Genomic DNA, 27,099 nt, shown 5'->3' with positions numbered 1-27,099 from the left:
CCTCGTCCGGGATGCTGCTGCCGCTGCTGCGAAGTAGCTGCTTCCCTTCCTCCTCTCCCGGCGGCGGCGGCAGCGGCGGCGGCGGCGGCGGCGGCGGGGACGCGGGCGCGGGCAGCCGGCCGGAGGCGCAGCCTCAGCGCGGAGCCGCCGGGCCGCCGGGGCCGCTCGAGCGGGCGGACGCCGAGCCCGGGGCCGACCCCCGGCGCGCGGCGGAGGCCGAGGGGGCGCCGGGGCCCGGGGCGCGCGGCGGCGGGCGGCGGGCCGAGCGGGAGCCGTATGCGTGCATGGATCCGGGCGCCGCGCTGCAGAGGCGGGCGGGGGGCGGCGGCGGCCTGGGCGCGGGCTCCCCGGCGCTGTCGGGCGGCCAGGCTCGCCGGAGGAAGCAGCCCCCCAGGCCGGCCGACTTCAAGCTGCAGGTCATCATCATCGGCTCCCGAGGCGTGGGCAAGACCAGCCTGATGGAGCGCTTCACCGACGACACCTTCTGCGAGGCCTGCAAGTCCACCGTGGGTAAGGGCGCCGCGGCCGGGCCGGACCCAACCCCCCCCACCCCCCGCCCTCCGCCCCGCCGCCGCCGGCGCTGCCCTCCCGCGGTGTCCTGGGCCGGCGGTGCCCGGGGCCGTGCCCTCGGTCCTCTCCTCGCCTGCGAGCCCCCCCCCCCCCCGCACCCCCTGCCGGGCGGCCTTGCATTCGGGGCGGACCGGCCTCTCCGTGAATTTTAGGGGGAGGGGCGGCCCCAGGGGACGTCCCTGATCCTTTCCTAAAGCCAGACCGAGATGTTCGTGTGGTCCCCACGCAGACTTGTCCCTGGGGCCTCCCGGCCTCTGTCGTCCGCGGCTCAAGCCCCTCGCGCCCCTCCCAGTCCCTGATCCCCGCTGGGTGTCGAGCCAGCGTCCCCTTTCGCACCGTGCAAGGGCGGTCATGAGATGAGGGTGATGCATTGGTCCCGTTCAGCCTTCGGGGACGGTGTGAGAGGCCACGGGAAGCTCCTGGCCTTTAGGTTACTCACCCAAGAAAAGGGGTGCTGCGAGGGGGGAAGCAGGCGGGCGGCGTAGTGAAGTTGCAGCTGTGCGCCCGCCCAGATGGCCAAAGTGGGTCATGTGGGGAGAATTCCGGTGCTTGAGAACCAGGGCTTATTCTGCTGATTTTGAGCTCACTTTTCTGATGCGCTGAAATAATGAAGTTTGAAATTCCCTGTGGAGGCTCTATGGAGACTATTAAGACTAAAACTACACTAAATTCCTCGTTTTAACTGTCAGTGAGGGTCAGAGGGACTTCAGCTGTATTTGTCCATGACCTCAAATAACCCTGGACTTGCTGAAATGGGGGGAGGAGTCTTCCAGAATCACCTGGATGGGTGAAGTACGGCAATGGAGTAAATAAATACAGTAGCTCTCCAGGTCAGAAAGCATTTTGTCCTCAGGATCTAAAATTGAAACTGCAGGGGAAGTTTTTTTTAATGAAGTCAGATTTCAGGACTTGGAATTGAGGTTTGTCACGTTGGTGTGGGTCATAGTTTTTTCGATGGAAAACCCCTTAAAGCTGTCAGAGCTAGGGGAACCACATAGATGAGGTAGGTCTTCAAAGTAAAGGGCAGTCACCTTCAGTGATGGTCAGTAAAGGATTTCCCCAAAGAGGTCCAAGAAACCTTGAGTAGTATTTAAATTTGAAATACAGAATTATCTTGCCATGTACTTGTACACATATTTAGCACTGTAGCCAGTGGTAGTCAAGGCAGTACAGTTTGGGAAAGAATTGATTTTTATTTTTATTTTTTTTTAAGATTTTATTTATTTATTCATGAGAGACACAGGGAGGGCAGAGACATACGCAGAGGGAGAAGCTGGCTCCATGCAGGGAGCCCGACGTGGGACTCGATCCTGGGTCTCCAGGATCACGCCCTGGATCACCTGGGCTGCCCAAGAATTGGTTTTTGAACGTCATGTGACAGATCAGTATACATTTCCAGTGTCTCGTTGGAAAATTAAACCCTGATTTCATACTGTCTTTTTTTGTTTTGACATTGAGAAGTGTTTCCCTTGGTCCTTTTTTGGAACAGACTATTTGGGACATACTTGCGTTCTCTGTATCCTTTGTTTTTAAAGTGATGCCCTTGGGACCATGCTATCATAATTGAGTAGCATACCTATACCAGTTTTAGTATCCAGTCTTGGATCATATAGAGGATAGGGAGTTACTAACGATCAAATGAGGTTTACAAACAAAAAAAAAAACAAAACAAAAAATGAGGTTTACATTGTAATTTTTAGTACCTGATGTAAGTAGAGTTAAAAGCAATTCAGAAGTATCAGTTTTATAGCTGCACACTTAATATATTATAAAAATGAGGGATAATATTGTACTGCATGATAAAAATTAGCACAAGCACTGATAGGTAAAGAAATGAGAGGTTAGGTGGGCGGAGGGGGTTAGGAGATGGGCAAAGATGTACTTTAGAGTGGGAAAGAACAGTGAAGAAGGGCTTTCTAAGCAGACTCTAAGAGGTCAGTTGTACGGAACTACTCCTACCCGCCCCCCCCCCCCTTCAGAGCCAATTGCAACTGCAGGTTTTCACTTGTGCTTCTGATTGGCCTGCTGTAGATCAGAGGTTCCCACAAACCACCTCCTTAGGTTTGATTAATTTGTCAGAACAGTTGGCAGAACTCAGAGAAATCTACTTACTAGATTACCAGGTAATTATAAACGGATGTAATTCAGGAAGGGGCCCAGTGTTTCCGTGATCTCCGAGCATGATGCTCTCCCCAAATGCTGCGTGTTCACCAGCCCCCGAGCTCTAAACTTGCCCTTTGGGATTTTATAGAGGCTTCATTACATAGGCATGGTTAAACCATTGGCCATTTGTGATAAGAGTCAATGTCCGGCCCCTTTACCCTCCTTGGGGCGGGGGACAAAAATTCAGACCCTCCAATCACTTAGTTGGTTCTTCTGTTGACAAGGCCCCATCTTTTGGTGATCTGTGGGGCATTCCAAAAGTCACCTTTATAATTTTCTCCCTAGAAAATTCCAAAGGTTCTAGGAGCTCTGGGACTGGAATGGGGACAAAGTCCAAATATATATATTTCTTAGTATAAATCTCAATCTCATAGCCACATTCTGGGAAAGACTCATTAGTAGACGTTGGGAATAAGGCTTTTAAGACCTTGACTGCCGTGCTAAGGAGCATGGACCTTATCCATAGCAACTGGATCTGGAAAGGCCTCTGAATATAGCATTGGCATGGAGACAGTGAAGCTAATTTGGCAGGATTACATAGGATATTTATTTGGGAATGATGAAGAAACAGGAGGCAAGGAGACCAGGCAGTTTGGTTCTCTGTCCTTTTGGCAAACATAAATATATACACTTCACATATCTCCCACACTGCCACCACTGTGGGGTTCCTTGTGATTGGGTTTTTGCCTTGCTCATTTTTATTTCTTCCAGGCATAGCCTAGATAGTACTTGGCTGGTAAGTGTTTATTAATTGTGGGACGTTCAGAGAAAGTTGATCACCTCTGGTCTGATCCACAGTATTAAGACCCTTCAGGAAACCTAAGTAGTCCCCCTTCCATCTCTGCCTCACAGTTGCTTTTTCCTTCTAGCTGTCAGATCATTTATTGAGCACCTACGGGGTGTGAGGTACTATGCTATCCACCAAAGATTCAGTGGTAAAGAACATGTGGTCTCTGTCCAGAAGTGGCTCAGAACCTCTGGGGAGCAGGATGACCTGTGTTGGTAAGAGCAGTGTTGGAGATGTGTACGGAATTTTTGAGGAATGCAGTGGAAGCCCCTCCAATGGGGGGAGTAGGAAGAGGGCTTGTTGTCTGGAAGGCTCCCTCCTAATTGGAATGCTGTAAAGATAAACTCATTCCCCAAGTTCCTTTATAAAAATGGTATTTAAAAACAGTGTTGGGTGTGGTATAGGATTGGGGTTGCCTCACCTGAATGCCTACCGGCTGAGCAGTTAGCTCAGGCCGATTGTCCTCCTGAGGCCAGTTTTTCAGGTAGTACAGTTGGATCCACATAGAGAAAGATTCTCTTCCACAGCGGACTTTGCCTTTCCCTGTCTGGGCTTGCAGATGTGTGCTGCTCAGGCCAGCAGAGTCTGGAAAGTACCCCAGGCCCCACAGCGTGGCAGGGAGGAATCTGAGCATGTGCCAACCCAGGTGGGTCACTGAAGTGACGGCCTCATGTAATTCAGAGGTTAGAAGAGTGGCTCCAGTGAGTGCTTTTTTGTAGAGGATCAGTCTCACTTGAACTTTCTCTAAAAGATTATAGTGGAAACTTAAAGAGATTTGAGATAAAGAACTTTGTGGAATTATAAATGAGCAAAATGTTGACTTTTTTTGTGTGTTTTTTATCAAATTAGAAATTGATTTGATTTAAAACACAAAATTCACCAGGATATGAAAAGCTAAAAAGACTGTATTTACTTTAAAAAAATTTTGTTTAAATAAAATTTTTTTAAAAGACTATTCACTAATTGACCTATGCAATGGAAATTGTCTAGATGGGGTGGTATTTTCAAGTGGGATTTTGTATCCATGGAATAATTACGCTGATACAATTAGCGTAATTTGACAGGTCCTTTGAAAAGTACAAGGGCAAGCTCACCTGGCTGGCTCAGTTTAAGAGCGTATGACTCTTGATCTCAGGGTCCTGAGTTTGAGCCTCACACTGGATATATATATTACTTAAAAAAAGTATTGGAGCAGTTTTTAGAAGTTTAAGAAATGGAAACAAATTAGTTATGCTATAGAACTTTACAACTATCTAACATACAAGAAAACTTACAAAATTTACATTTCTCAGCCTCTTTTATTTCTAGCTGTTAACTTTGTTTGAATTAAAATGGTTTTACCAGGTAGCACCAACTTTCACCCCCACACCGGCAGCATTACATTCTAGAAAAAGCACTAGAGTGAGAGGAGGAACTGGGGCTTGTGATTTAGGCTCTGTCACCAACTGGCTTGTGTCTTTAGAGAAGTATTTTAGTGGTCTGTGCATACAAATGTAACATTCTTTTAGCAGTAGCTACTATTTATTGAATATTTAAAATGTGCCAGCAAAAGGGACACTGATCCTCATAGCAATCCTGAAAATTATTCCCATTTTACAGATGAGTGAGCGAAGGTTCAGAGAGGTAAGCAGCTTACCCACTGTGACACAGCTGGTCAGCTAGTGGTCAGGGCCAGGGCTACAAGTGAGTTCTTTCTGTTTGTTCCTTAGCTTACTCTGAGATTTAAAGTTACTTTGATTTGTGAAAATTCTGACTCAGAATCAAACACCAGAGTCCTTCACAACTTAATGGAATCTAGTCCCCCTGCAGGCCTGTGATGTCATTGATCTACAGTGTCAGTGAAATTGACTTCTTTATGCCACTGTCATCACTCATCGCTTGCCTTCTGGGATTTCAAAATATGCTCTAAGAACTGGATTTCTTACCTAAATAGCCATTTTAAAGCATCTTTGGCCTTTTGCATATTCATTAAAATTATCCAAAATTCTACATATATGAATAAGGAAAAGTAGGAGGAAGGCAGTCTAGACTAGAATTCTGATTTTCCTGGGCAGTAAAAATTTCCCCCAGCACTAGGATCCCAACCTAGGATTGCCAGTTTATTTTATTTTGCAACTAAAGACATTTTTGAAAGTCTGTCACCAACTTTTCAAAAAAAGAAGTAGACAAAAAAAAAAAGTAGGAAGGACTGACTATCAGAATTAAAAAGTTCTTTGAATGTAGTCCTGAGAACCTTACCACTCTTCATTTTTCTCATTGTGCATCAATGCATTAGACTCTACAAGCTGGCCCCTGAGTGTCTGGTCATGGGTGATGGTTCTTTACTGAAGCCCTGTCTTCACTGAGGTGCTGGCCATAGTCCTTGTGTTCTCTTTGCTGGACTCATCCCTTTTGAGTCCAGAGTTAAGCTGAAGGCACACTGAGGACCCCTGTGCCATGGGCAGGGAACTTAGTGGTGCAGGTAGGTGACTGTATTTCAGTCACAGCTGAATGTCAGTCCCCCGCAGAAACGGTTTTCTGTGGGTTGGCCTTGAGTATTAGGGGCCATGCTGGATGAAATGCAGCCCACAAGTCTGGTCAGCTTTACCTGGAAGCAGTGGAACCGCTGTCAGGGGAAGCCAACTGCTTGTGCTTCGTTCTGGAAACAGGTCAGACATTTTTACTGGAAAACCCAGAAGGAGCATCTAATTCTGGATGAAAATTCTAAATTGTGTATTTTATTTTGCTCTTGTTTGCTCCTATGCAGTCTTCCATGCCATGGCTGATCTGCCTAAGTGTTTCACTTAAAAGAGAATTAGGGAGAGTAGTCCAGAATTCCCACCCCAAGAGCCCAGTGCCGAACCTCTCCAGTGCTGTCTCACTGCCCTGCCAGAATGATGTAACACGATGACTCAGGGAGATGTGAGTGTGAAAGGAACAGATGCGAATGGTTAACATTTCGTTTTTAAAACAGCAGATGCTATGTATTGTCATTAGCTTGATTTATTTAATGAACTTGGTGCAAACGGATAGGCTTGTGCAGAGCACGTCCCTTCTTGCGGAATAGTCAGCTTTCAAAGAAAGTATGGAAATGTAGTTGCCGTCTGGTTGTTTAAGTTGAATAAAAATCTATTTAAAGACCTGGCTTAAGTGCATTCAGCCTTTCTGTCACTGTGCTGCACGGAAGAAGAAAGGTTTCATTATGCATGATAAAGATCCAGATTCTTAGAGATTGCCTCTCTCCCTCCAGCTCCGTGGAATCCGCCAGGAGCAATCTGCTAGCAGATCTTAGAACTGGCTTCAGAAGGCAGAGTAGGCTCCTCTGAGAACTGCTAAGTCCAAATTATTCTGCAGCCTCGAGTGCCAGATACATTGTTCTCATTAAGCATTTGTTGGCATTTGTAAAGAAAATGTAGCTTTATATAGTGAGTCCTTCCTGCAGGTATTATCAGGCTGTTGTATTTATGTAAGATACCATTCCACTAGCCATCTCGTAGGGCACAAAGCTAACACCTCCTTACCTGGCTTGTCCTTTTCAGAAGGGCAAGGGAGGGAGTCATGGAGATGGCCACAATAAAATGTTAGAAAAGAGGTAAAATGCTATATTGCTATAGTGAACAGAGGAAGAAATTGATTTTTCTCCTTTTGTCCTTTTGTTGCACATCTTTTACATTTGGAAAAACCAAACCTACAGACCTAAAATAGTGCCCTTAGTTGAATGTGATTAGGTTTTTCAAAAACTCCTTATCCTTCAAAACCCAAAAACACAGTGCAGCCCTAACAGAACAGTATATTCCATTGAAAACCTCTTCCCCCCAAAATCCGACAGCCTCCGTTGTTTGGTTTCTGGTGCTTACGTAATGCCTTCTGAGTTAACAAAACCAAATAATGGCCTGCAACTCCACACCAGGCAGGCCTATGGTGGAAGTAGCTGACGAATAAAATTCTCCTAGCTTTCCCAACCATAATTTAGCATTCAGGACCCCAGTGAAGGGACCGGCTTCTGTGAAGAGCCTTCGTGTTCACCTGCTTCCTCTCCCTCCCCAGGCCTGACTGTTAAGGAACCACACCTACAACCAAATTTTCACTTCTAAAGCAAAGCACTGTGCCTTCTCCCTGGCCACTCCTCCTCCTACATGCCCTTCTGCCCTCACCCCAGCGGTGTGACAGGTGGAAGGAATGGATTTCAGAGGTAAATGCAGGGTCCCTGGATCTGCCCTACCACGACGTGTGGGTGTGTCTTTAAGTGAGCAGCTTAATTTCATTTTCCTCTTTCATGGAAAGAAGTAGGGGGCTTCCATGCTTTTCGTATCTCAGGCTACAGGAATAAATGGAGATGAAATATCTTAGGTACCTGGCCTGAAAGAGAAAATTATAAACATCAATTGTGTTCTCTCCTCATTCATACCATAGATGCAAAAACTCTGGAACGCTCCAAAATGAATCTTTATCCTTTAGAGATACATAGTGAAATATATAGGTGAATGTGAAAATGGAAACGTAGGGGCACCTGGGTGGCTCAGTCAGTTAAGCATTCAACTCTTGGTTTCAGCTCAGGTCATGATCTCAGGGTCATGGGCTCGAGCCCCACATGGGGCCCCATGTTTTGCAGGGAGCCTGCTTAAGATTTTTGTCCTCTCCTTCTGCCCTCCCTGCACACGCACACGTGCTCACTCTAAAACAAATAAGCAGATCTTTAAAAAGGGAAATGTAAACACATGACCTGGGTAAAGTGCAAAATACTTTTGACAGTCCCTGCACTTTTTTTTTTAATTTTTTAAAATTTATTTATGATAGAGAGAGAGAGAGAGAGAGAGAGAGGCAGAGGGAGAAGCAGGCTCCATGCACCGGGATTCGATCCCAGACGTGGCATTCGATCCCAGATCTCCAGGATTGCGCCCTGGGCCAAAGGCAAGCGCCAAACCGCTGCGCCACCCAGGGATCCCAGTCCCTGCACTTTTATGAACCCAATATTAGTAGTCAAGTTAATGTTTTTTGCATAAGAAGAAAATATTACTGATATTTTCTGTAATATTTTCTGTCGATCATCTAGGTTTTGGAGTTTCTTCCCCCAGATTCTCCTCCCCTCACTCAATATGCTTTTCCTCTTGTGACCAAAGGGAAGTTAACTCTGCCTTTTCAGAGAGGGGTCTGTCTGCCTGTAACCAGGAAGCAGAGGAAGTCTTGCTGCTGCAGGAACTGTCTGTCCAAGAAGCCGTGAACTTCACTCTTACTTGGTTTTTTAAGATTTTATTTATTTATTTGAGAGAGCAAGGAGAGGGAGAAGCAGGCTCCTCGCAGAGCAGAGCCCAACGTGGGGTTCAATCCCAGGACCCCAGGATCATTAACTGTCTGAGCCACCCAGGTGCCCCCCTCTTACTTTTTAAAAATATTTCTCTTAACTATGCAAAACTAATATTAAAGCGATGTTTATAACCTTCCAGCTGTCCCCTCCTTTTCTCATCAACAGAGGAGGCTGCCCAGTGGGGCTGGAGGAGCACAGCCTGGCACCATTCACCGGGTTCAAATTCATGCCCTAACACAGCTTCGTGACTCTGGGCAGGTAGTAGCCCCTGACCTCAGTGTTTTCATCTGTAGAATGGGACAATAATACCTACCTCATAAAATTGTTAAGTGGACACACTGCAGTGAATTAATGGACGTAAAGCCCTTAGAATAGTGCCTGAAGCATAGTAAACAGCATAAAAGAGTTGTTAATCTTTTTATTATGAAGGGAACACCCCCCCCCCCCCCCGTGAAATTCTTTCCTAAGTGTATATACTTCATGAAAACGCAGCTGCCTGCCCATCCTGATGGGCTCTGTGGGGCCCACTTGCTTCCCCCTCCCTGCCCGTCTTTCAAAGTCGGTCACCTCAGACTCCTCCCTGCTTCGTGGTGTTTATGGTACCCCTGTCTTTGTCCAGTCGAGTGTGAGGCTATTTCCATGTGCTGCATGTGTCAGGGATGGGGAGACACCGGGTGGTCTCTACTTGCTCGCATGGTGGCCTGTCCAGCTTGGGATGAAAGAGGCAGATCTTACTGATAGGATAGAGATTTCATGTCCTCAGGCCTGATGAGTGGTTTTTTTTCTTTTTCTTTTTTTAAGATTTTATTTATTCATGAGAGGCAGAGAGAGAGGCAGAGGGAGAAGCAGGCTCTCCACAGGGAGCCTGATGCAGGACTTGTTCCCAGGACCCCGGGATCACCCTGAGCCACCCTGGCATCCCCTGATGAGCATTTATAATGTCATAGCATCTCTTTCAGGCCAGGTACCGTCATATTTTAATAATAGTACCTACCACTGAATATTTTGCAATCAGAGCACTTGGTTTCTGTTGCGTTGACTTCTTTATATGGTGCTTTCCTGTGGGACTTCTGTTGTACTCTTTCTTCTGGTAGGTGGCATTTGGGCAGAAGACTGGCCCCACATTTGAGTGACTCGTTTTCCAATGTTAAATTTACCTCTATGTGACTTTGACTCTTTTCTTAATTTATTTTCTCACTCTCAACTCAGTGAAAATGCCGGAAATCTTCTCCCTTAGTAGAAATACCATGTCTAAAATTGGATGACTCCATATAAAATCTATATCCTTGGAAGAAAAGCTACTGTATTAACTTAAGGTAGTTATTATTAAAGTGGCAGTAACATCACAACCATTTTTGAATTGAAACAATTTATTTCAAAGACTATGAAATCTTTCAACCTCCAAAAAGTATGAAGTAAAAGAAAATAAGATCTTGCGGGTATAGGGGAGATAGGCAAAGAAGAAAAAAGGGAGAAGACCATTGGGCTGTAATCATAGGTGTGGATCATGGTGTTAATCTTGCTTTTATTTGTTTAGCTTTTTGCTGGAAAGGAATGTGAAGAAAGAAGCTTCTGTTTATTTTTGCCACTTCCATTTTTGTAACTTCTTATGGCCTGGCAGAAAGAAATATGGTAATGTTTTAGAAATGTTTTGCCTTAAGGGGAACTTAGAAATCTTATCAGCACTAAGTATGCCAATTCTTTATGCCATTGCAAAGATTTATGAAAGATAAATACAAAGAAGGCCAAGTGCAAAGTTCAGCTTTGTTCTTTAACAGCTCGATTAGGGTGGTTCTGGGTCATTTACAGAACATTTCACACCTTTCCCTTTTTACCATGCATATGACTCTTATTATAACCAGTTTTCATTGCGGCCAGTGTTATAAATTTGGATCTGGGTCTGGCACTCAGCCAGCATGTGATATGACCTTAAAGCAGATACCTTGTCCTCTGCCTACACTGGTGTCTCCCTCTGTAAAATGAGGATACTAATGCCCACCTCATTGGGCTGCTATAGGATCCCAAGTCAGCACGGAGGGCTTGACAGATGTCCACCATCATTGTTATTAAAGAAAAGTAAGATCAGGAACACATGGTAACTCAAACAGAACCATCTGTGCCCATTGATACAGGAATTTTAGCCCTGTGAATTGTCCTTTCTGATTAAAATATTTTTTGAAAGACTTTCATAGCCTTAGTAAGCTTAAAGAAAGGTAAGCTCCTGTTGCCAGAATGATTCACTTAGTGGACCACTTCCCATCTACATGACTGAATGAACTATTACCATAATACTCCCCCGGGATGAGCGAATGCGGGGAGAGGATATGAGTATATTATTAGGACTGCCCTATCCTTTAAGGATTTACCATCAACAATTGGAATTGTAGGGGAAATGAAATATTCCATTTCTAGGGCGACATCTATGTGCCCGGCACCCGTCACTCAGAACATCTGCCTTTCCTTTCTACTAAAGTGTTTTGTGTGAGTTTTGTTGTCTTGTTTTGTTTTTATGAATCAGTCCTGAATTCCTTAATTTTTCCAAAAATAGCATTTTCCTTACATGTCCAGGATTTGAAGAGGGGGTGTCTTTCATTGATCAGATTTACCAAGTTGCTAGTGTGTACCAGGCAGTGTCCTGGGCTATAGGGAGTCAGAGATGACCGTCCTCAGGGGAGACACCAAGCAACAAAGAAGGAATGATGTGATAGGAGATCCGAGAGAGTGCAGGTCTGAGAACAGAGTGCACAGATAGGACTGTGGGGCAGGCAGAAAAGTTCAGATGGGGAATCATGTGGGATGTAAAAGGTTTCTGGGCAGACAAGGAGGTTCTCTAAGAAGAGAGACCAGCAAAGAAAGACACTTCCTTGCCAACTGCATGGGGTGTTGATTTAGGTCAGTATGACTAAGCCTTTTAAGAGCAGGGATTGTCCCCCATCAACTCATGGTAGGGCTCACTGCCTCCACTGGTCACATTACCTGGAGAAAACTGGGTTTTCAGTTTTTCAACAAGGGCGGGAAGTAGAGATGCCACTCTTTCTGCCCCTTACCTGTTCGTAGACATTGGTCCTAGCAGCTCCTTCTCTGGGCCAGCTCTGTGCTGACTTTTCCTAAAAGGGATCCACTGAATATCTGAGGTTATTGAGGACTTACTACCTTCTATTAAGGATCGTTGTAACTTTTATGACCTGCTAATTCTTAAAATAGACAACATCGAGAGATTTTTTTATTATTTCATGTAAGAAGGTTTTTAGAAACATTTAGTTGTAGACTGTTACAAGCCAGTGTTTGCAAGCCATTAATTGGAGTCAGTTTCTAGTCCTTATAAGCCACTGAGTGGTGGTTCAATGTGGGAAGAGATACTGCATTCAAGAGAGAGAGCTATCTTAATGGGTTCTTTTCTTTTGTGAAATTTTAGATTTCACCACTGGGTATTTTTCTGTTGTTAGTAAAGATGTAATGAATCTCACCGAAACCAGACAGTCTTCATCTTGGCTCCCCAGATTCTTAATCTTTGTTTTGTTTTCCTGTTAAAATTAGTAACGTATTTACAATCAAAAGGTGATAACATTACCTCTTGTTTCCTGATTTTGAACACTAACACTCTTAGCTGTTACTTTTTATTCATTAGATTTTGCGGTTACAAAAGAGTCCTGGTATAGGATCCTTAAAAGCTGCAGAAGTTGTTCAAGTAGGTTGAAAAAGAGCATCTGACGTATTCAGGCTCAGAACAAGTCTTTTTTTTTTTTTTTTTTTTATTGGAGTTCAATTTGCCAACATTTAGCATAACACCCAGTGCTCATCCCTCCAAGTGCCCCCCTCAGTGCCCATCACCCAGTCACCCCCACCCACCTCCCTTTCCACTACCCCTTGTTCATTTCCCAGAGTTAGGAGTCTCTCATGTTTTGTCACCCTCACTGATATTTTCACTCCTTTCCCTTTATTCCCTTTCACTATTTTTTATATTCCCTGAATGAATGAAACCATATAATGTTTGTCCTTCTCTGACTGACTTACTTCACTCAGCATAATACCCTCCAGTTCCATCCACGTCAAAGCAAATGGTGAGTATTTGTCGTTTCTAATGGCTGAGTAAGGGCAGCCCTGGTGGCTCAGCAGTCTAGCGCCGCCCTCAGCCCAGGGCCTGATACTGGAGATGGAGACCTGGGATCGAGTCCCACATCAGGCTCCCTGCATGGAGCCTGCTTCTCCCTCTGTCTGTGTCTCTGCCTCTCTCTCTCTCTCTCTCTCTCTCTCTCTGTCTCTCTCATGAATAAATAAATAAAATATTTAATAATAATAATAATAATAATAATAATAATGGCTGAGTAATATTCCATTGTATACATAGATCACATCTTTATCCATTCATCTTTTGATGGACACCGAGGCTCCTTCCACAGTTTGGCTATTGTGGACATTGCTGCTAGAAACATCGGGGTGCAGGTGTCCTGCCGTTTCACTGCATCTGTATCTTTGGGGTAAATCCCCAGCAGTGCAATTGCTGGGTCGTAGGGTAGTTCTATTTTTAACTCTTTGAGGAACCTCCACACAGTTTTCCAGAGTGGCTGCACCAGTTCACATTCCCATCAGCAGTGCAAGAGGGTTCCCCTTTCTCCACATCCTCTCCAACATTCCTTGTTTCCTGTCTTGTTAATTTTCCCCATTCTCACTGGTGTGAGGTGGGATCTCATTGTGGTTTTGATTTGTATTTCCCTGATGACCAGAGATGTGGGGCATTTTCTCATGTGCTTCTTGGCCGTGTCTGTGTCTTCCTCTGTGAAATTTGTGTTCATCTCTTTTGCCCATTTCATGATTGGGTTGTTTGTTTCTTTGCTGTTGAGTTTAATAAATTATTTATAGCTCTTGGAAACTAGCCCTTTATCTGATATGTCATTTGCAAATATCTTCTCCCATTCTGTAGGTTGTCTTGTAGTTTTGTTGACTGTTTCTTCTGCTGTGCAGAAGCTTCTTATCTTGATGAAGTCCCAATAATTCATTTTTGCTTTTGTTTCTCTTGCCTTCATGGATGTATCTTGCAAGAAGTTGCTGTGGCCGAGTTCAAAAAGGGTGTTGCCTGTGTTCTCCTCTAGGATTTTGATGGAATCTTGTCTCATATTTAAATCTTTCATCCATTTTGAGTCTATCTTTGTGTCTGGTGCAAGAGAGTGGTCTAGTTTCATTCTTCTGCATGTGGATGTCCAATTTTCCCAGCACCATTTATTGAAGAGACTTTTTTCCAGTAGATAATCTTTCCTGCTTTGTCGAATATTAGTTGACCATAAAGTTGAGGGCCCATTTCTGTATTTTCTATTCTGTTCCATTGACCTATGTGTCTGTTTTTGTGCCAGTACCACATTGTCTTGATGACCACAGCTTTGTAGTACAACCTGAAATCTGGCATTGTAATGCCCCCAGCTATGGTTTTAATATTCCCCTGGCTTTTCGGGGTCTTTTCTGATTCCACACAAATCTTAAGATGATTTGTTCCAACTCTGTGAAGAAAGTCCATGGTATTTTGGTAGGGATTGCATTAAATGTGTAAATTGCCCTGGGTAACATCACAATATTGTGAAAATGTCAATGTTACCCAGGGCTCAGAACAATTCTTGAGAGAAAACAATGTAAACAAAATTTTGGCACTGCCTGCTTCAAGGGATTCCTCTAGTTAACCCTGAGCAGAGCTCACAAAAGAGGGATCACCTGCCAGTTCTTTTTAACAGTAGCAGCCACTGTGACAAATTTTACAAAAGTCACAGCCCCCTTTACTGAAACCTAAAAACAAAAAAAACCTCAGAGTAACTGAGAAACAAAATAGTAGTCATGACAAAAATAGGAATTTGATTTGTAGTTTGCCCTTGCAGAGCAACAGGGGGAGGCCCTAACTTCAGCTAATATCAGAAGGACCGCATTTGGTCTTTAAGCTGTGCCTGTTTAAAATCAAGACATGGGCAGCTGGAGTGGCTCAGAGGTTTAACGCTGCCTTCAGCCCAGGGTGTGATCCTGGAGATCTAGGATCGAGTCCCATGTCAGGCTCCCTGCATGGAGCCTGCTTCTCCCTCTGCCTGTGTCTCTGCCTCTCTCTCTGTGTCTATCATATAATAATAAAAATAATAAATATAAATAATAAAAATAAATAAAATAAAATAAAGATGTAACAAATCTCTCCAGGCTGTTTTTTGTGCCTTGTAGAATATCACTTTAAGTTATGTGCTTCCCTATGATTGAGTCATTCGGGAACTCTGAGGATATTGGTAGCCCACAGATGCTTCCTTTTTCAAGGCTGGTTTAGAGTATCATTTGACTTTGAAGAGCAGATCCTTTCCAGAACTGAAAGTGAAATTGAATTAACCAGCTTCGCTCAGTGACATTTGAAATTATGCCTGGCGTAAGAGATTAAGAATTAAAACATAGGGTACTCTCTAGCTTTGTTCTCCTGTGACCGTTTCCATTCCTGCAACTTCTCTGTGTTGTACAGGCCAAGAGCTGGCGGCTGCCCCCCTGCCCTGCTGCCCCGAGTTGTAAACACGTCTTTCGGTGTTGCAGTGGTGTCTGCGGTGTGTTGCTAATTATAAAAGTCACATGTCTTGCGCTTCACCTCAAGAACATCCTCTGGCTTTGCAGTGCTGCCTCAGATGCGCTTTGCAGTGCTGCCTCAGATGCCGAGATGGAGAACCAGAGAGCGGGGTCCTTACCCGCTGGGTGGCGCACAGCACTCACCGACGGACTCGGGCCCTGCCTGGCAGAGGTCTGCCTGGCAGAGGCCCGGCAGTATTGTGACCCTGGGTCCCAAGGAGCAGGCCCAAGTGGTTCCCGTAAGGAATGTCTCTAACTCTCAAATTCAGTCAGCATCCCTTTGGTTTGTTGCGAAAATTGTGTGAAAAACATTGTTTTGAAATCTACAAGCTTTCTATAATCGAGACCCATATAAGGTAACATACACAAATGGAAATTTGGTTTAAGAAATTCTCTGAAGGGGGATCCCTGGGCTCAGCGGTTTGGCGCCTGCCTTTGCCCCAGGGCGTGATCCTGGAGACCCGGGATCGAGTCCCGCATCGGGCTCCCGGCATGGAGCCTGCTTCTCCCTCTGCCTGTGTCTCTGCCTCTCTCTCTGTGTGTGTCTATCATAAATAAATAGATCTTAAAAAAAAAAAAGAAAAGAAAAATTCTCTGAAGGCTTAAGGGCTTGATTAGGAAGGGACAGTGAGTGATACATGATGGTTTGCTCAGTATTAAAATGAATAAAAAGTAAAATTGGTTAGGTTAACTTGTGTAAGTTTTTTAGAAATAATTCTTGTTCCACGCTATTGACAATGTAATAAAGAAGTCATGTTTATATATTAACTAAATTTTTTGTGGATGCTATAGAATTTAATACAGTAATTTCTAAGTTCAGACTAAGGCTGTCTGAAATCAAGATTAAGTTTCCAGCATTTTTTGTAAGAATTTTCCCCAATATATCATTCTTTTAAAGCCATTCCATTTTTAATGTAATTATCAAACACAATTTTTAAATGGCTTTTATGTTAAACTTGTGGTAGTAATAAATTATATTACGATTAGCAAATGCTACGTAGGTAGTTTGGGGTAAAATATAACCTAGGTTGACTTCATACATACATACATACATACAGTCTGTGTGGAAGTATAGACCACGTTACAGGTATTAATGGACTTCTGCTTTTCCTTTTGGGACTTAGTAATACCACATTTTTTGTTTTTCTGTTGATGATACAAAACGTACAGATAGGATTTTTTTTATAGCAAATTGCATCTTTTTTGCTTCACTTTCATTTGCTTTATTTGCAGGTGTTGACTTTAAAATCAAGACTGTAGAGCTAAGAGGAAAGAAAATCAGATTACAGATCTGGTAAGTGGGGGATCTACACACAGTAACCACCATGTATGTTCACAGTCTGTACGCCTGTCTGATAAAATTAACTGTTCAAGCTGGCTTGCCTCTCCTACCTTTCCTCTCCTTTGCTCATCTTTAAGTAAAATGAACAGTGAGAAAATTTAGGAAGTCTACCTGTTTCATACTTCATTTGCACGTGGGGAGTGGTGAAAGGAGAATGTCACTTTAATAATTTGGAGCCTTGATGCCTCTTTTCAAATCATTTGACATACTAGCAAAATTGTCATCACTAAGATGATTGCTCAAATGCTTGTCTTCACATTTTTAAAGTGATTTTTGTCGGCTAGTATGCAAAAAAAAAAAAAAATTCCATCACGTTCCAAACCAGATCTGTGCAGTTTCGAGGCAGATCACCCAGAGACAGTGGGGGCTGCCCGGGGGGGCGCAGTGGGAGCATCACTGTGGGATGCACATGCTCCCGCTGGACGCGTGGCTCATGCCACATGATGTAAGCCCCACTTGTACCAACTGGGAATGAATCAATCCAGGGCCGCTTTCTGAAGAGAAGCGCCCTTCTCACATCATGACCAAGAGCAGCTAAACCAGCCATGTGATAGCTGCGTGGCACCAGGAGCTTTCTGTGGGCTCCCAGGGGCCCACCAGGGGCACTGGGAAACGACCTGCGGGGTGCAGAGCAGATGTGGTGCTGGTTTAACCGTGGCACCACCGAGGGGCTCAGAGAATGCCCTCTGTTCTTCACCTCCCTGCTACTGTGTACTCAGCTTACTAACTCCTCTGCAGGTCCACCTCAGCTCTGAGTGTCTGTCCACCATGTGTGTGTTTGCTTTCATCTGCGTTACTTGCTGCCTCATCTGTGGCATCATCGGTCACCTAATGCTTGAGTGTTAGTGCCATGCCTTCATTCTTCACCCGTGCCCCCATGTGGGGCACAGCTGCAGCCCAGCCGGCATTGCTGCCTCCCGGAGGTGTCTGAGGTAATGTCTTCATTTGGTCACCTGCGACTGTATAACCCACTGTGAGGACTTTTGGGGTTGGGAGTTTGGGCTTTTGGTTTGATTATGAAACATTAACAGTCTAGCCCAAATACATGATGGCCCAAAAAAATGAGTGTTCATTTTATTAGCCCTTAATTGGAAAGCCCACAAACTTTGGTGTTGCTGCCCATTTTTTTTGAACTCTGGAAGTGATGACAAAGTATCTCTCACATGAGCTGTTGTTTCTGATGATAAGCTCTCTAAGGTAAAGACAGTCTTTAAAAGGATCATCTGGGAGATGCCTGGGTGGCTCAGCAGTTGAGTGTCTACCTTTGGCTTGGGTTGTGGTCCTGGAGTTCCGGGATCAAGTCCCGCATCGGGCTCCCTGCAGGGAGCCTGCTTCTCCCGCTGCCTGTGTCTCTGCCTATGTCTCTGCCTCTCTCTCTGTGTGTCTCATGAATAAATAAATAAATCTTTTAAAAATAAATAAAAGGATCATCTGAGGTACTTCACCTCTGTCTAGCACCTGTGGGTGAGATACTCTCTGAAGGAGATTATTGAACACAGGGGGATAGAGCTAGTATTAGAACGCCTGTGGAGCTTGCTTAGTGAGTGACAGCAGTGTCTAAGTGATGACATCATGGCCTGTCTAAGCAGACATACCTTAATTACTGTCTTCATACTTCAGGTTTCATCTCAGGCAGCAGTAATCCAACCTATAAAAAGTCTGTCCAGATGTCCTGTGGCTCCCTGGAACTCAGCCCATTAAGGCTGTCTGGGCCAGTGACATTGGATACTTCTGGAATCTCAGGACAGAGCCTTTGAATCTTATCTGAAAGGGCTCACCTGTGAATCCCACCCTGTGGGGAAAAGTGTGCTGGTACAGTTCCAGGAAATACACAGGACACTCCGAAACCATATTTCTCTTGGTTGTAAACACATTCCCCACCTAACTCCTCCTCCTAACTCCCATCCTTGACTCTTCCAAAGAACACAACTGAGGGAGAAAAACAAGATTCAGTGAATGTATTGAAAGGTTGATGACACGTTTTCCACAGGGAGCATCCCAGTGATTCAGTGAGAAAGGAGGGACTGAAGTTTTCCCAAAGGTGTTTTCAACAGTGAATGACATGTCCCCAAAATGCCCACCACTTGTTAATCACACAATACTCAAAGTAAGATTGGTGCCATCCGAGGTGTTTTATGTAAAGGATTAAATTTCCTTCATTTACTGTTACACAGTAGATAGCAAATATGGGAATCACAGTTCACTATTTAATACATGACTCCTTTCAGAGTCAGAAGCCTCGCCTGTGCTGTTGCTGTCATGGTCTGCTTTGTTGGGGGAGTGTTGTCACCACTTTGCCATCACAGTTGAGGGCCCAGGAGGAGCCTGTGTAGTTGGAGAGGGTTCTTCAAAGAGCCTCAGCGGCCTTGCTCTGCTAATAATAGCTGTGCTCTGATTTTCTAGAATGTCAATCCATGAACATTCCCAGTTGGCTTTCACAGAGATCTGATTAGAAGAAATGCATTTTTTTTCTTGATGATTTCTGGATATAGCCAATATGAGAAAATATTAACCAGAGGTTCCTGAAAGTTTAAGGTACCATAAGCTGTAGATGGCATTGTCACACGTTTATGCTACATTTTATATCATGGCCACATTTTTTTCAGTCCCTGGATTATCTGTGGTCAGAAAAAAAGGACCACTTTCTCATCTCTTTCTTCACGTATGTGTGTAAGACCTTTATGTAAGTGTAGCTAAAACAAAGTGCGTCAACTAGAATATAGCTTCATGAAATGACATTCAGATGCGGTCCTACAGATTAAACACAGGGAATTAACATGTGTCATATATTGTCCCGTCCACCATGCCAGTCTTCCCTGTAGGAGATTTGGTTCTTATGCCAACATCAGGCTTATTTTTCATTCTCTGCTTGGATTTCATACACAGAAAATTAATAATGACATCTTTAAGTGGATATATTAAATGCAAGTAAGAATCTTTGAATTTTCAAAGCATGGTCATATTACAAAACTGGGGAAACAGAATTGCAGGAATTTTTCAATTTGCACAAAAAGCAAAGAGAGAAATAATCACCTCTTATTCCAGCTGCAGCAAATGACAGTTTAGCTGCCATTACTACCCTACAAATCTCTAGGAATGGTCTCTTTATCATGACAGTGAAAACTCATATTTATGGAGATAAAGAAGGGAAATATTACGATTCTGCACCTTCCCAGAAAGAAGCATCATCAGTGCATTGGTGTCTTCTTAGCATCTCATTTTTTGAGAAGTAGGAACTTGGGTGGCACTTTTATGCTGCTGACACATAGGAGATCTGTAATAAATACTTGTTGAACTGTGTCTGCATTTCATTTCCCTGTTCTTTGTATGTGGTAGCAGATTATTTATTAGGGAAATAAATCAAGGAAAGGAGCTTCAGAGGACTAGACAGCATATTTGCACAACCCACATATTTTGGAAATAAGGAATAGTCAGTTTCTTAAAGGAAGATGCTTTCCTATCTCAAGCCTTCAGAGCCAGACACAAAAAGGTGGAATTTAAGGAATGACTTGACATGGGAGTGGCAAACTGGTTAATGTTTCCTTAACTGGCTGGTTAATGTTTTTGTAAACTGAACTTGCTGGCTTATTTGTGTTAGAATCCCTCAGATTTTGCCTTTTGAGGTCTTGTCGTCTTCTGTTGTCTGAGTGAAAGCCAGCAGAGACAGCTGATTTCTTAATGTTTCTAAGATTCCTGGCTGTGCCACCCAGGCAACAGGTGTTTTTAGCTCTATCAGAAATGCCTTTTACTCTCCCTGTTCTTCAACTGTTGGCTTTTTAACACTTTTGAAATGTGCTGTAAGACATTGTGCCTTACATAACAATACTCTGTTACATCCAAAACTCTGTTAAAAGAAAGATTTCATGGCAGGTCTTCTTACCACATTTAAATAAATAAAAGCATTTAAAAATAAAAATAAAAAACCGTTATCTCAAAAAAAAAAAAAAAAAAACCTTATCTCTAATCTCACTATGTTGGAACCCCCAGTGTCTAGATTCTAATTCTTTGAATATGTGCAGAAATTAATGTCAGTTGAGTTATGCTAAATAGCCAGATTAAAGTTGCTTAGAATAAAGGCTTATTCTATTAAACTATTAAAGTATTATGCTCACCAAAGATTTCAGAGTAGTAAAATGTAGGGTTTTTTTTTTACTTTTTAAAGAAATGAGATATTGTTTCTTAACAGTATCAAAACAGCACAGCATATTTTTAAGACATTAAAAATATTTGATCAGATCCTAATTTGATCAAGCCATAACTTGTGATAGAGTGGGAAAACCATGCTCTGAAAGATTTAACTCTTTATTGATGCAAAAGTAATTATAGGGGCACCTGGTTGGCTAAGTCAGTTAAATGTCCGACTCTTGATTTCAACTCAGGTCATGATCTCAGGGTTGTGGGATCAAGCCCAGCATCAAGTTCCATGCTGGACATGGAGCCTGCTTTAAAATCTGTCTTCCCTCGCCCTCTGCCTCTCTCCATCTCCCCAAAAAAAGTATTAGTTACACTCCTGTATGCCTAGGATTCCAGAAACAATTTTATCCATTGATTCCTTGTGTAAATGAAATGGTATCTGCATCAGTTCCTTCTCACTAACCTTGAAGGTGCAGTGCCCATTAGTGTGGTCTTTGAGGTTTTTTAGGAATCTTGAAGAATTCAGTTCCCATCTATCTAGATGGCATTTCTAGATCAAAAAATAAAGTTTATTTTGCCTTAAAGTGGCATCAACTGCCACATTTTAAACATGTAAACTTTTGTTCGGGACATGCTTAATGGCAGCACGCTGTGGGCTGGGCACCCTGCTGGACCCTGCTGGACAGAAACAGACTGGTCTCAGCCCTCCTGGGCGTTATAGTCAAAAGCAGCAGGGGATCCTTATATCCAAATGGCTTTGTTTTATGTGAAAATGAATTTGCCAACAAGCTTTTGTGTTTATTTGGCATAACAACAGGCATCACTAATGTGAACTAATTTGGTGGCAAGCTCAGTGATATCATCATTGCTGAAGGGAAGGGTATTTTAGGGATACAGTCCCACAAAGTGCACCTCAAGAGAAGTAGTCTTTGGTCAAATGCATTTGGGAAAAGGTACACATTCTCTCCACTCCGCGGAAACCCACATGCCCTCATCATTGGAGGCCCTGACTGGCCTTTCAGGAAGAACCCTATCTGTTCACCGCATTGCCCCCTGGCAATGTTCCTGCCTGCTTGACCCACCTGTCTCAGGTGGCCCTAGGGGGAGCATGCTGTTGAGTTCGGGTTCTGTGGGAAGAGCTAAATTACGGATCATCTTTAAAGAAATTTATCTACAGATAAGAAGCCCTGCTCCATTGAGCTCATTCATAAATACATGATGGGTTTCAGCAGTTTCTTGGCTTATTAGATGGAGAAAATATGTCTTAGCCAGCTGCTGTACACTATTAGTATAAGCTTACATCATTCTTCACGTTGAAATGATCGACTTCAGCCTGGAGAATAAATACAGCTTCTGGCTTTTAAAGTAGTCAGATAATATTGAACTTCATCGTATTTGCAAAACTATCTGGTCTGTCCTACCTTCCCCTTTGACCCCTCTTCTGTTTTAGAAAGACTTAAGAAAATAATGAGACTGATTTTATAGTATTTTTCATTAGCAAGCGAGTCTTGGTCATCATCTTAAAAAATCAGATATAACCACTGATGTCGGTTAAAAGAGAGTTTGTAGGGGCGCCTGGCTGTCTCAGTTGATAAGACATGTGACTCTCGATCTCAGGATTGTGAGTTTGAGCCCCACATGGGGCATAGAGGTTACTTTAAAAAAAAAAATTTTTTTTGTAGATGGTGTTAAATTTCATCATTCTACACATTATTCTCTTATTTTCAAAATCTTAAGAGAAATTGGGACTGTTTTTGTCTGAATGTAACTCAGAAAAACTACCTCTCACCCCCCTACCCCCACTAATACTGATGCATATGCATGGATGTGACTAGAATCAGCCTGCAGGGGGGCAGGGCGGGGCCTCCACTCCTGTTCACATTGGAAGGTGGAGTTGCCCCCTCTGGTTCTTATTTGGGAGCTGATTTTTGCTGCTATTTCGTAGGGACACAGCAGGTCAGGAGAGATTCAACAGCATTACCTCAGCTTATTACAGAAGTGCCAAGGGGATCATACTAGTATATGATATCACTAAGAAGGAGACTTTTGATGATTTGCCAAAATGGATGAAGATGATTGATAAGGTAGGTGTTGCCTTTTCCTGTGAGACCTATATTAATCACACAGACAGAAAGGCCTCAAGCATCAGGGCCCCGTTAGGTACTCAGTTTGTGAATCTGCTGAGGTCTTGAGATCAAATGCTCTCCCCCTTTTCATACTTGACTCTTGCTTTTTACCTTTTTGTGAGTTTCTCTAGTACTTCCCCGGCCCAGTCCACACCAGGCCTCATCAGGCGGGCACTGTTCTGCTCCCCACATGCCATGCTGAGAAAGAGACCGAGACCCCTGAGTACTTGGCCAAGGTCATACCATCCAGGTGTCTTTTTCTGCAGCCTGTCTCAAGTAGTTGTTTAGAATACCCCCAAAAATTCAATGAGTTATTCAAGAGAGTTTAGTGTTTTTAAAGAGAGATCCTACTGTACCTATATATATTTTTTAGAACTTAGAAACCTAGCTTTTTTCTGATCATAAGATTAATGATAATCTTGTCATGATAGAAAAATTTGGAAAATCAGGCACAAAAATAAATTTAAAAATGTATCGCAAAAAAAAAAATGTATCGCTCTGCCATTCTGAAAAACTGAATTGAATCCATATTCCATGTAGTTCTGCAGCCTGCTTGTTTCACTGAATATCCTATCATGCCAGCCTATTAATGTTCTTCCAAAGCATAGGTGGTTTGGGTTTTTCTGAATGGCTGCATTCTTTTTATGTACGGTAACTTATTTCGTTCTCCATCTATTCTGTTGGACTTTCTTCAGTTGATGGCCATTTTAAGTACAGGGCTTTGCCTGTCTTGTGAATCATTTGCTCTGGAAGATTCTTAGAAATTATCATCAGAGGCTCAGAGTGTTGTGGTTCATAATGCCTGCTAGCAAGCACATCACTTTCTAAAGCCCTAAGCCCCATGAGGACAGTCTCCGACCCCACCTGAGTCGATCCCACCTGGGACAGGGCCGGGGACAGGGCCACTGCCCAGAGACTGGGGGAGTGGATGAACGCACAATGATCGCAAAGCAGCAGACTTGTTTACGTTTTCTGTCAGTATATGACACTGCCCACCTTTGAAATGCAGCTTCTTTTAAAATTCCACAGTATGCTTCAGAAGATGCAGAACTTCTCTTAGTTGGAAATAAGTTGGACTGTGAAACTGACCGAGAGATCACCAGGCAGCAAGGTGAAAAGGTGAGAGAAATGGGGAGAAGGGGACATCACTGCCCACACGCTGTGCGGTTAGCAGGTCGTAGATTTTTTTAAGTAAATGGTTTTTTTAATTGTGAAATAATTATACAGTCACATCCTTCTCATTTGTTTGGATTTAAAGGAGCAGGGAGTTTTAAAGATCATTTCGAGATGGGGGGCGGGGAGCGCAGTGTCTGCATCAGTATATACTACATTGTTCTCTAACCCAACATTTTCTACAGAGAAACGTTCTTTAATCCGTAAAATTGCTTTCATGACTTGTGCTCTGGTATTGCACCCTTCCGTGGAGAATCGAACTCCTTGAGCGTAAACGGGGCTTTGAAAACCTGGCGCCCTCCCATAAAGCCAGAGCGCAGAACGCTGTGATTCCCCCAGTCACAGGCCACCTGGCCGCACGCACCACTGCATGGCAGGCCACATGGAAAATGTGAATCTGTGTTCTCAGTTCGCGCAGCAGATAACCGGGATGCGGTTCTGTGAAGCCAGTGCCAAGGATAACTTCAATGTGGACGAGATCTTTCTGAAGCTTGTCGATGACATTCTGAAAAAGGTAAAACAATTAACAGCAGTCAGCTGTCTCATTTGAAACCTGTTGTTCCCTTCATGATGCTTTGGTTGAGAATGTTTTCCTTAGAAAGAGAAGCAAGGTACTCACTCAGCGGCGGTGAAGAAGCAGGTGAGATGGTTACGGTGGCCGGAGGCCTCCAGCTGTGGTGACCACCGTGTCCCGCCCAGGGCGTCTCCGTGTCCACAGTTGGTGTCCAGTAGATTTGCTGAGCCCTAAAGATGGTTGCGGGAAGTGACTGGAGCAGGTATAACAACAGGCCGTGTTTGTTTGACATTTGCTTTTGGTTTTTTTCCCCATTTTCCCACAATAATTAAGATAGATACAGACCGTGGGGACCTGGGGGGAGCATGCAGGTGTCTCAGTGAGGTGGGAGCCCCTGCCTCACCCTCAGTGCAGTGCTTCCTGTGGGGCCTGATTCCATTCCCTAGGCCTTTCCGGGACACGAAGTTGCAGGAAAATTGCTAGACAGCATCGTCGAACAGCAGTTTCTTCAAACATTTATAGGCTTAAATTCAAAGATTTTTTAAAAAGAACTTTCCTTGAGTTTATGTTGTTACTACATATAATCTGCTAATCCAAACATAATTCAGAAGCTCCTAATAAAAGGATTGTTTAGGGGATTCCTGGGCGGCTCAGCGGTTGAGCACCTGCCTTCCGCCCAGGGTGTGATCCCAGAGTTCCAGGATCGAGTCCCACATCGGGCTCCCTGCATGGAGCCTGCTTCTCCCTCTGCCTATGTCTCTGCCTCTCTCTCTCTCTGTGTGTCTCTCATGAATAAATAAATAAAATCTTTTAAAAATAAATAAATAAATAAAAGGATTTTTTATATAATTGTTAAGAGAAGTTATTTCTTCCCTTAGTGATGCTACCCCTGAGGGTGCAGAACCATTTTTTCCCTGTATTAATACATTAGATTTCCATTATCATAAGGTTCTATGAAAATACATGTTTATGAGGTAGATCCATCCGGTTTCTTTTACCATGCAGTATGTTGAGGACTGGCCAGTGTTTGTGCGTGACACAAAATACCCTGAATCTGGTTTTAATTTTTGTTGCTTCATATTTGAGCATCTAATTCAACGTCGATGATTGGAGATCTTTATGTGAAACTCCTTTGCTCCCATGTGTGGTCTGCAGAGCACTTACACCTACAACGCGTGGTTAAATAAATGTGTTTGTCTTTTTTCCTTTGTCCTTAAGATGCCTCTGGATATTTTAAGGAATGAGTTGTCCAATAGTATCCTCTCGTTACAACCAGAACCCGAGATTCCACCAGAACTGCCTCCACCAAGACCACACGTTCGATGCTGTTAATTTGCTACTTTGGAGACAAAGTGGAAATGATTCCTGGAAAGGGGAAAATGTTCTCTTCTGCACTACAATACAATCATTTTGACGATTTCCTTTCGCACTTTGTAATCCAAGTCAGAGCTCTACACTAACTTGTAAATATGCAAATATGCAATCCTGGGTAAGTTTTGGTTATAAATTCCATATTTCCCTCCAAATTATATTTCATTCATTATCCCAGCATCTGTTGTACATACACTGGGAAACATAGTACTTCTAATATGAAGAATGGGAGAAATGAAAGGTATAATGTTTCTTGAAATAAATAATTGTCCTCGTTAATTATAGTATGAGGACCGGAGACATTCTGATAAGAAAGAAAGTGGTGCTTTGCTTACCGTTTTAAAGAAAATTTGTAAAACTAAAGACTTTTTGGGAAAAAAAATAAAGCTGTCATAAGTGCTTTTTCTTTATTTACAAGACATTTCCCCAGACGTAGCATCTCTGAAGTATGGGAGTATTTCTGCCACAAAGCAAAGCTCCGTTCACAGCCGTCTTTGAAGGTTATTTATTAATGTCAGTGTCACCGTAGAATACTGCTAGTTAGAGGGTTGGGGTTTGACTTGGTCCTAAGGCCGCAGAATCTCTCTCATGGTTTCCTGATGGACATAACCCTGTGCTTTTAAGAACTGCAAAGATTCAATAAAGAAAGAAGTGTTTTTGAGACTATAGAAGAAGATTTTAAAACAACGCTGCTGTCCTAAACAAATCCTGTTTAAAGGAATTTTAAAGAGATACATTTTACTATATCAAAGAACATACGTATTTACCTAAACATTCTATACCTTTGTAATGATAAAACTTCTCCCCTTTACGGCGAAGCTTATTCCTATTAAGCCTAGACTGTGTTCAAAAGAATTTTTTTTTTTTTTTGGTCTGATAATGAATTTGTGAACTCTATCTTTGGTATATCTTTTATTAAACTGCACTGTTTTGTTTAGTCAAGGTAAATAAGTAATTATGTATTTGAATAACTTGGCGTGTCTTGAGTGTTGTGATATGAAAAGCATTGTGGTCTTTCTACACTAATGAAGTGCAAATAAAATTTTGTATTTATGAATGACA

The 27,099-nt window shown here is 43.3% G+C and overlaps 1 protein-coding gene across 1 annotated transcript; it reads left to right on the top strand.

Moving 5' to 3' along the window:
- RAB12 (RAB12, member RAS oncogene family) lies at positions 1-27,099 on the top strand. Its single transcript, XM_077900005.1, has 6 exons — positions 1-510; positions 16,611-16,671; positions 22,799-22,937; positions 24,009-24,098; positions 24,562-24,666; positions 25,885-27,099. The coding sequence occupies exons 1-6, from the start codon at positions 12-14 to the stop codon at positions 25,996-25,998; spliced, it is 1,008 nt and encodes a 335-aa protein (XP_077756131.1). The 5' UTR covers positions 1-11; the 3' UTR covers positions 25,999-27,099.

Source organism: Canis aureus, chromosome 6, assembly GCF_053574225.1.
Source record: "Canis aureus isolate CA01 chromosome 6, VMU_Caureus_v.1.0, whole genome shotgun sequence".
In the NCBI taxonomy this organism is placed as follows: Eukaryota; Metazoa; Chordata; class Mammalia; order Carnivora; family Canidae; genus Canis; species Canis aureus.
This window is presented reverse-complemented; position numbering and strand designations above follow the sequence as displayed.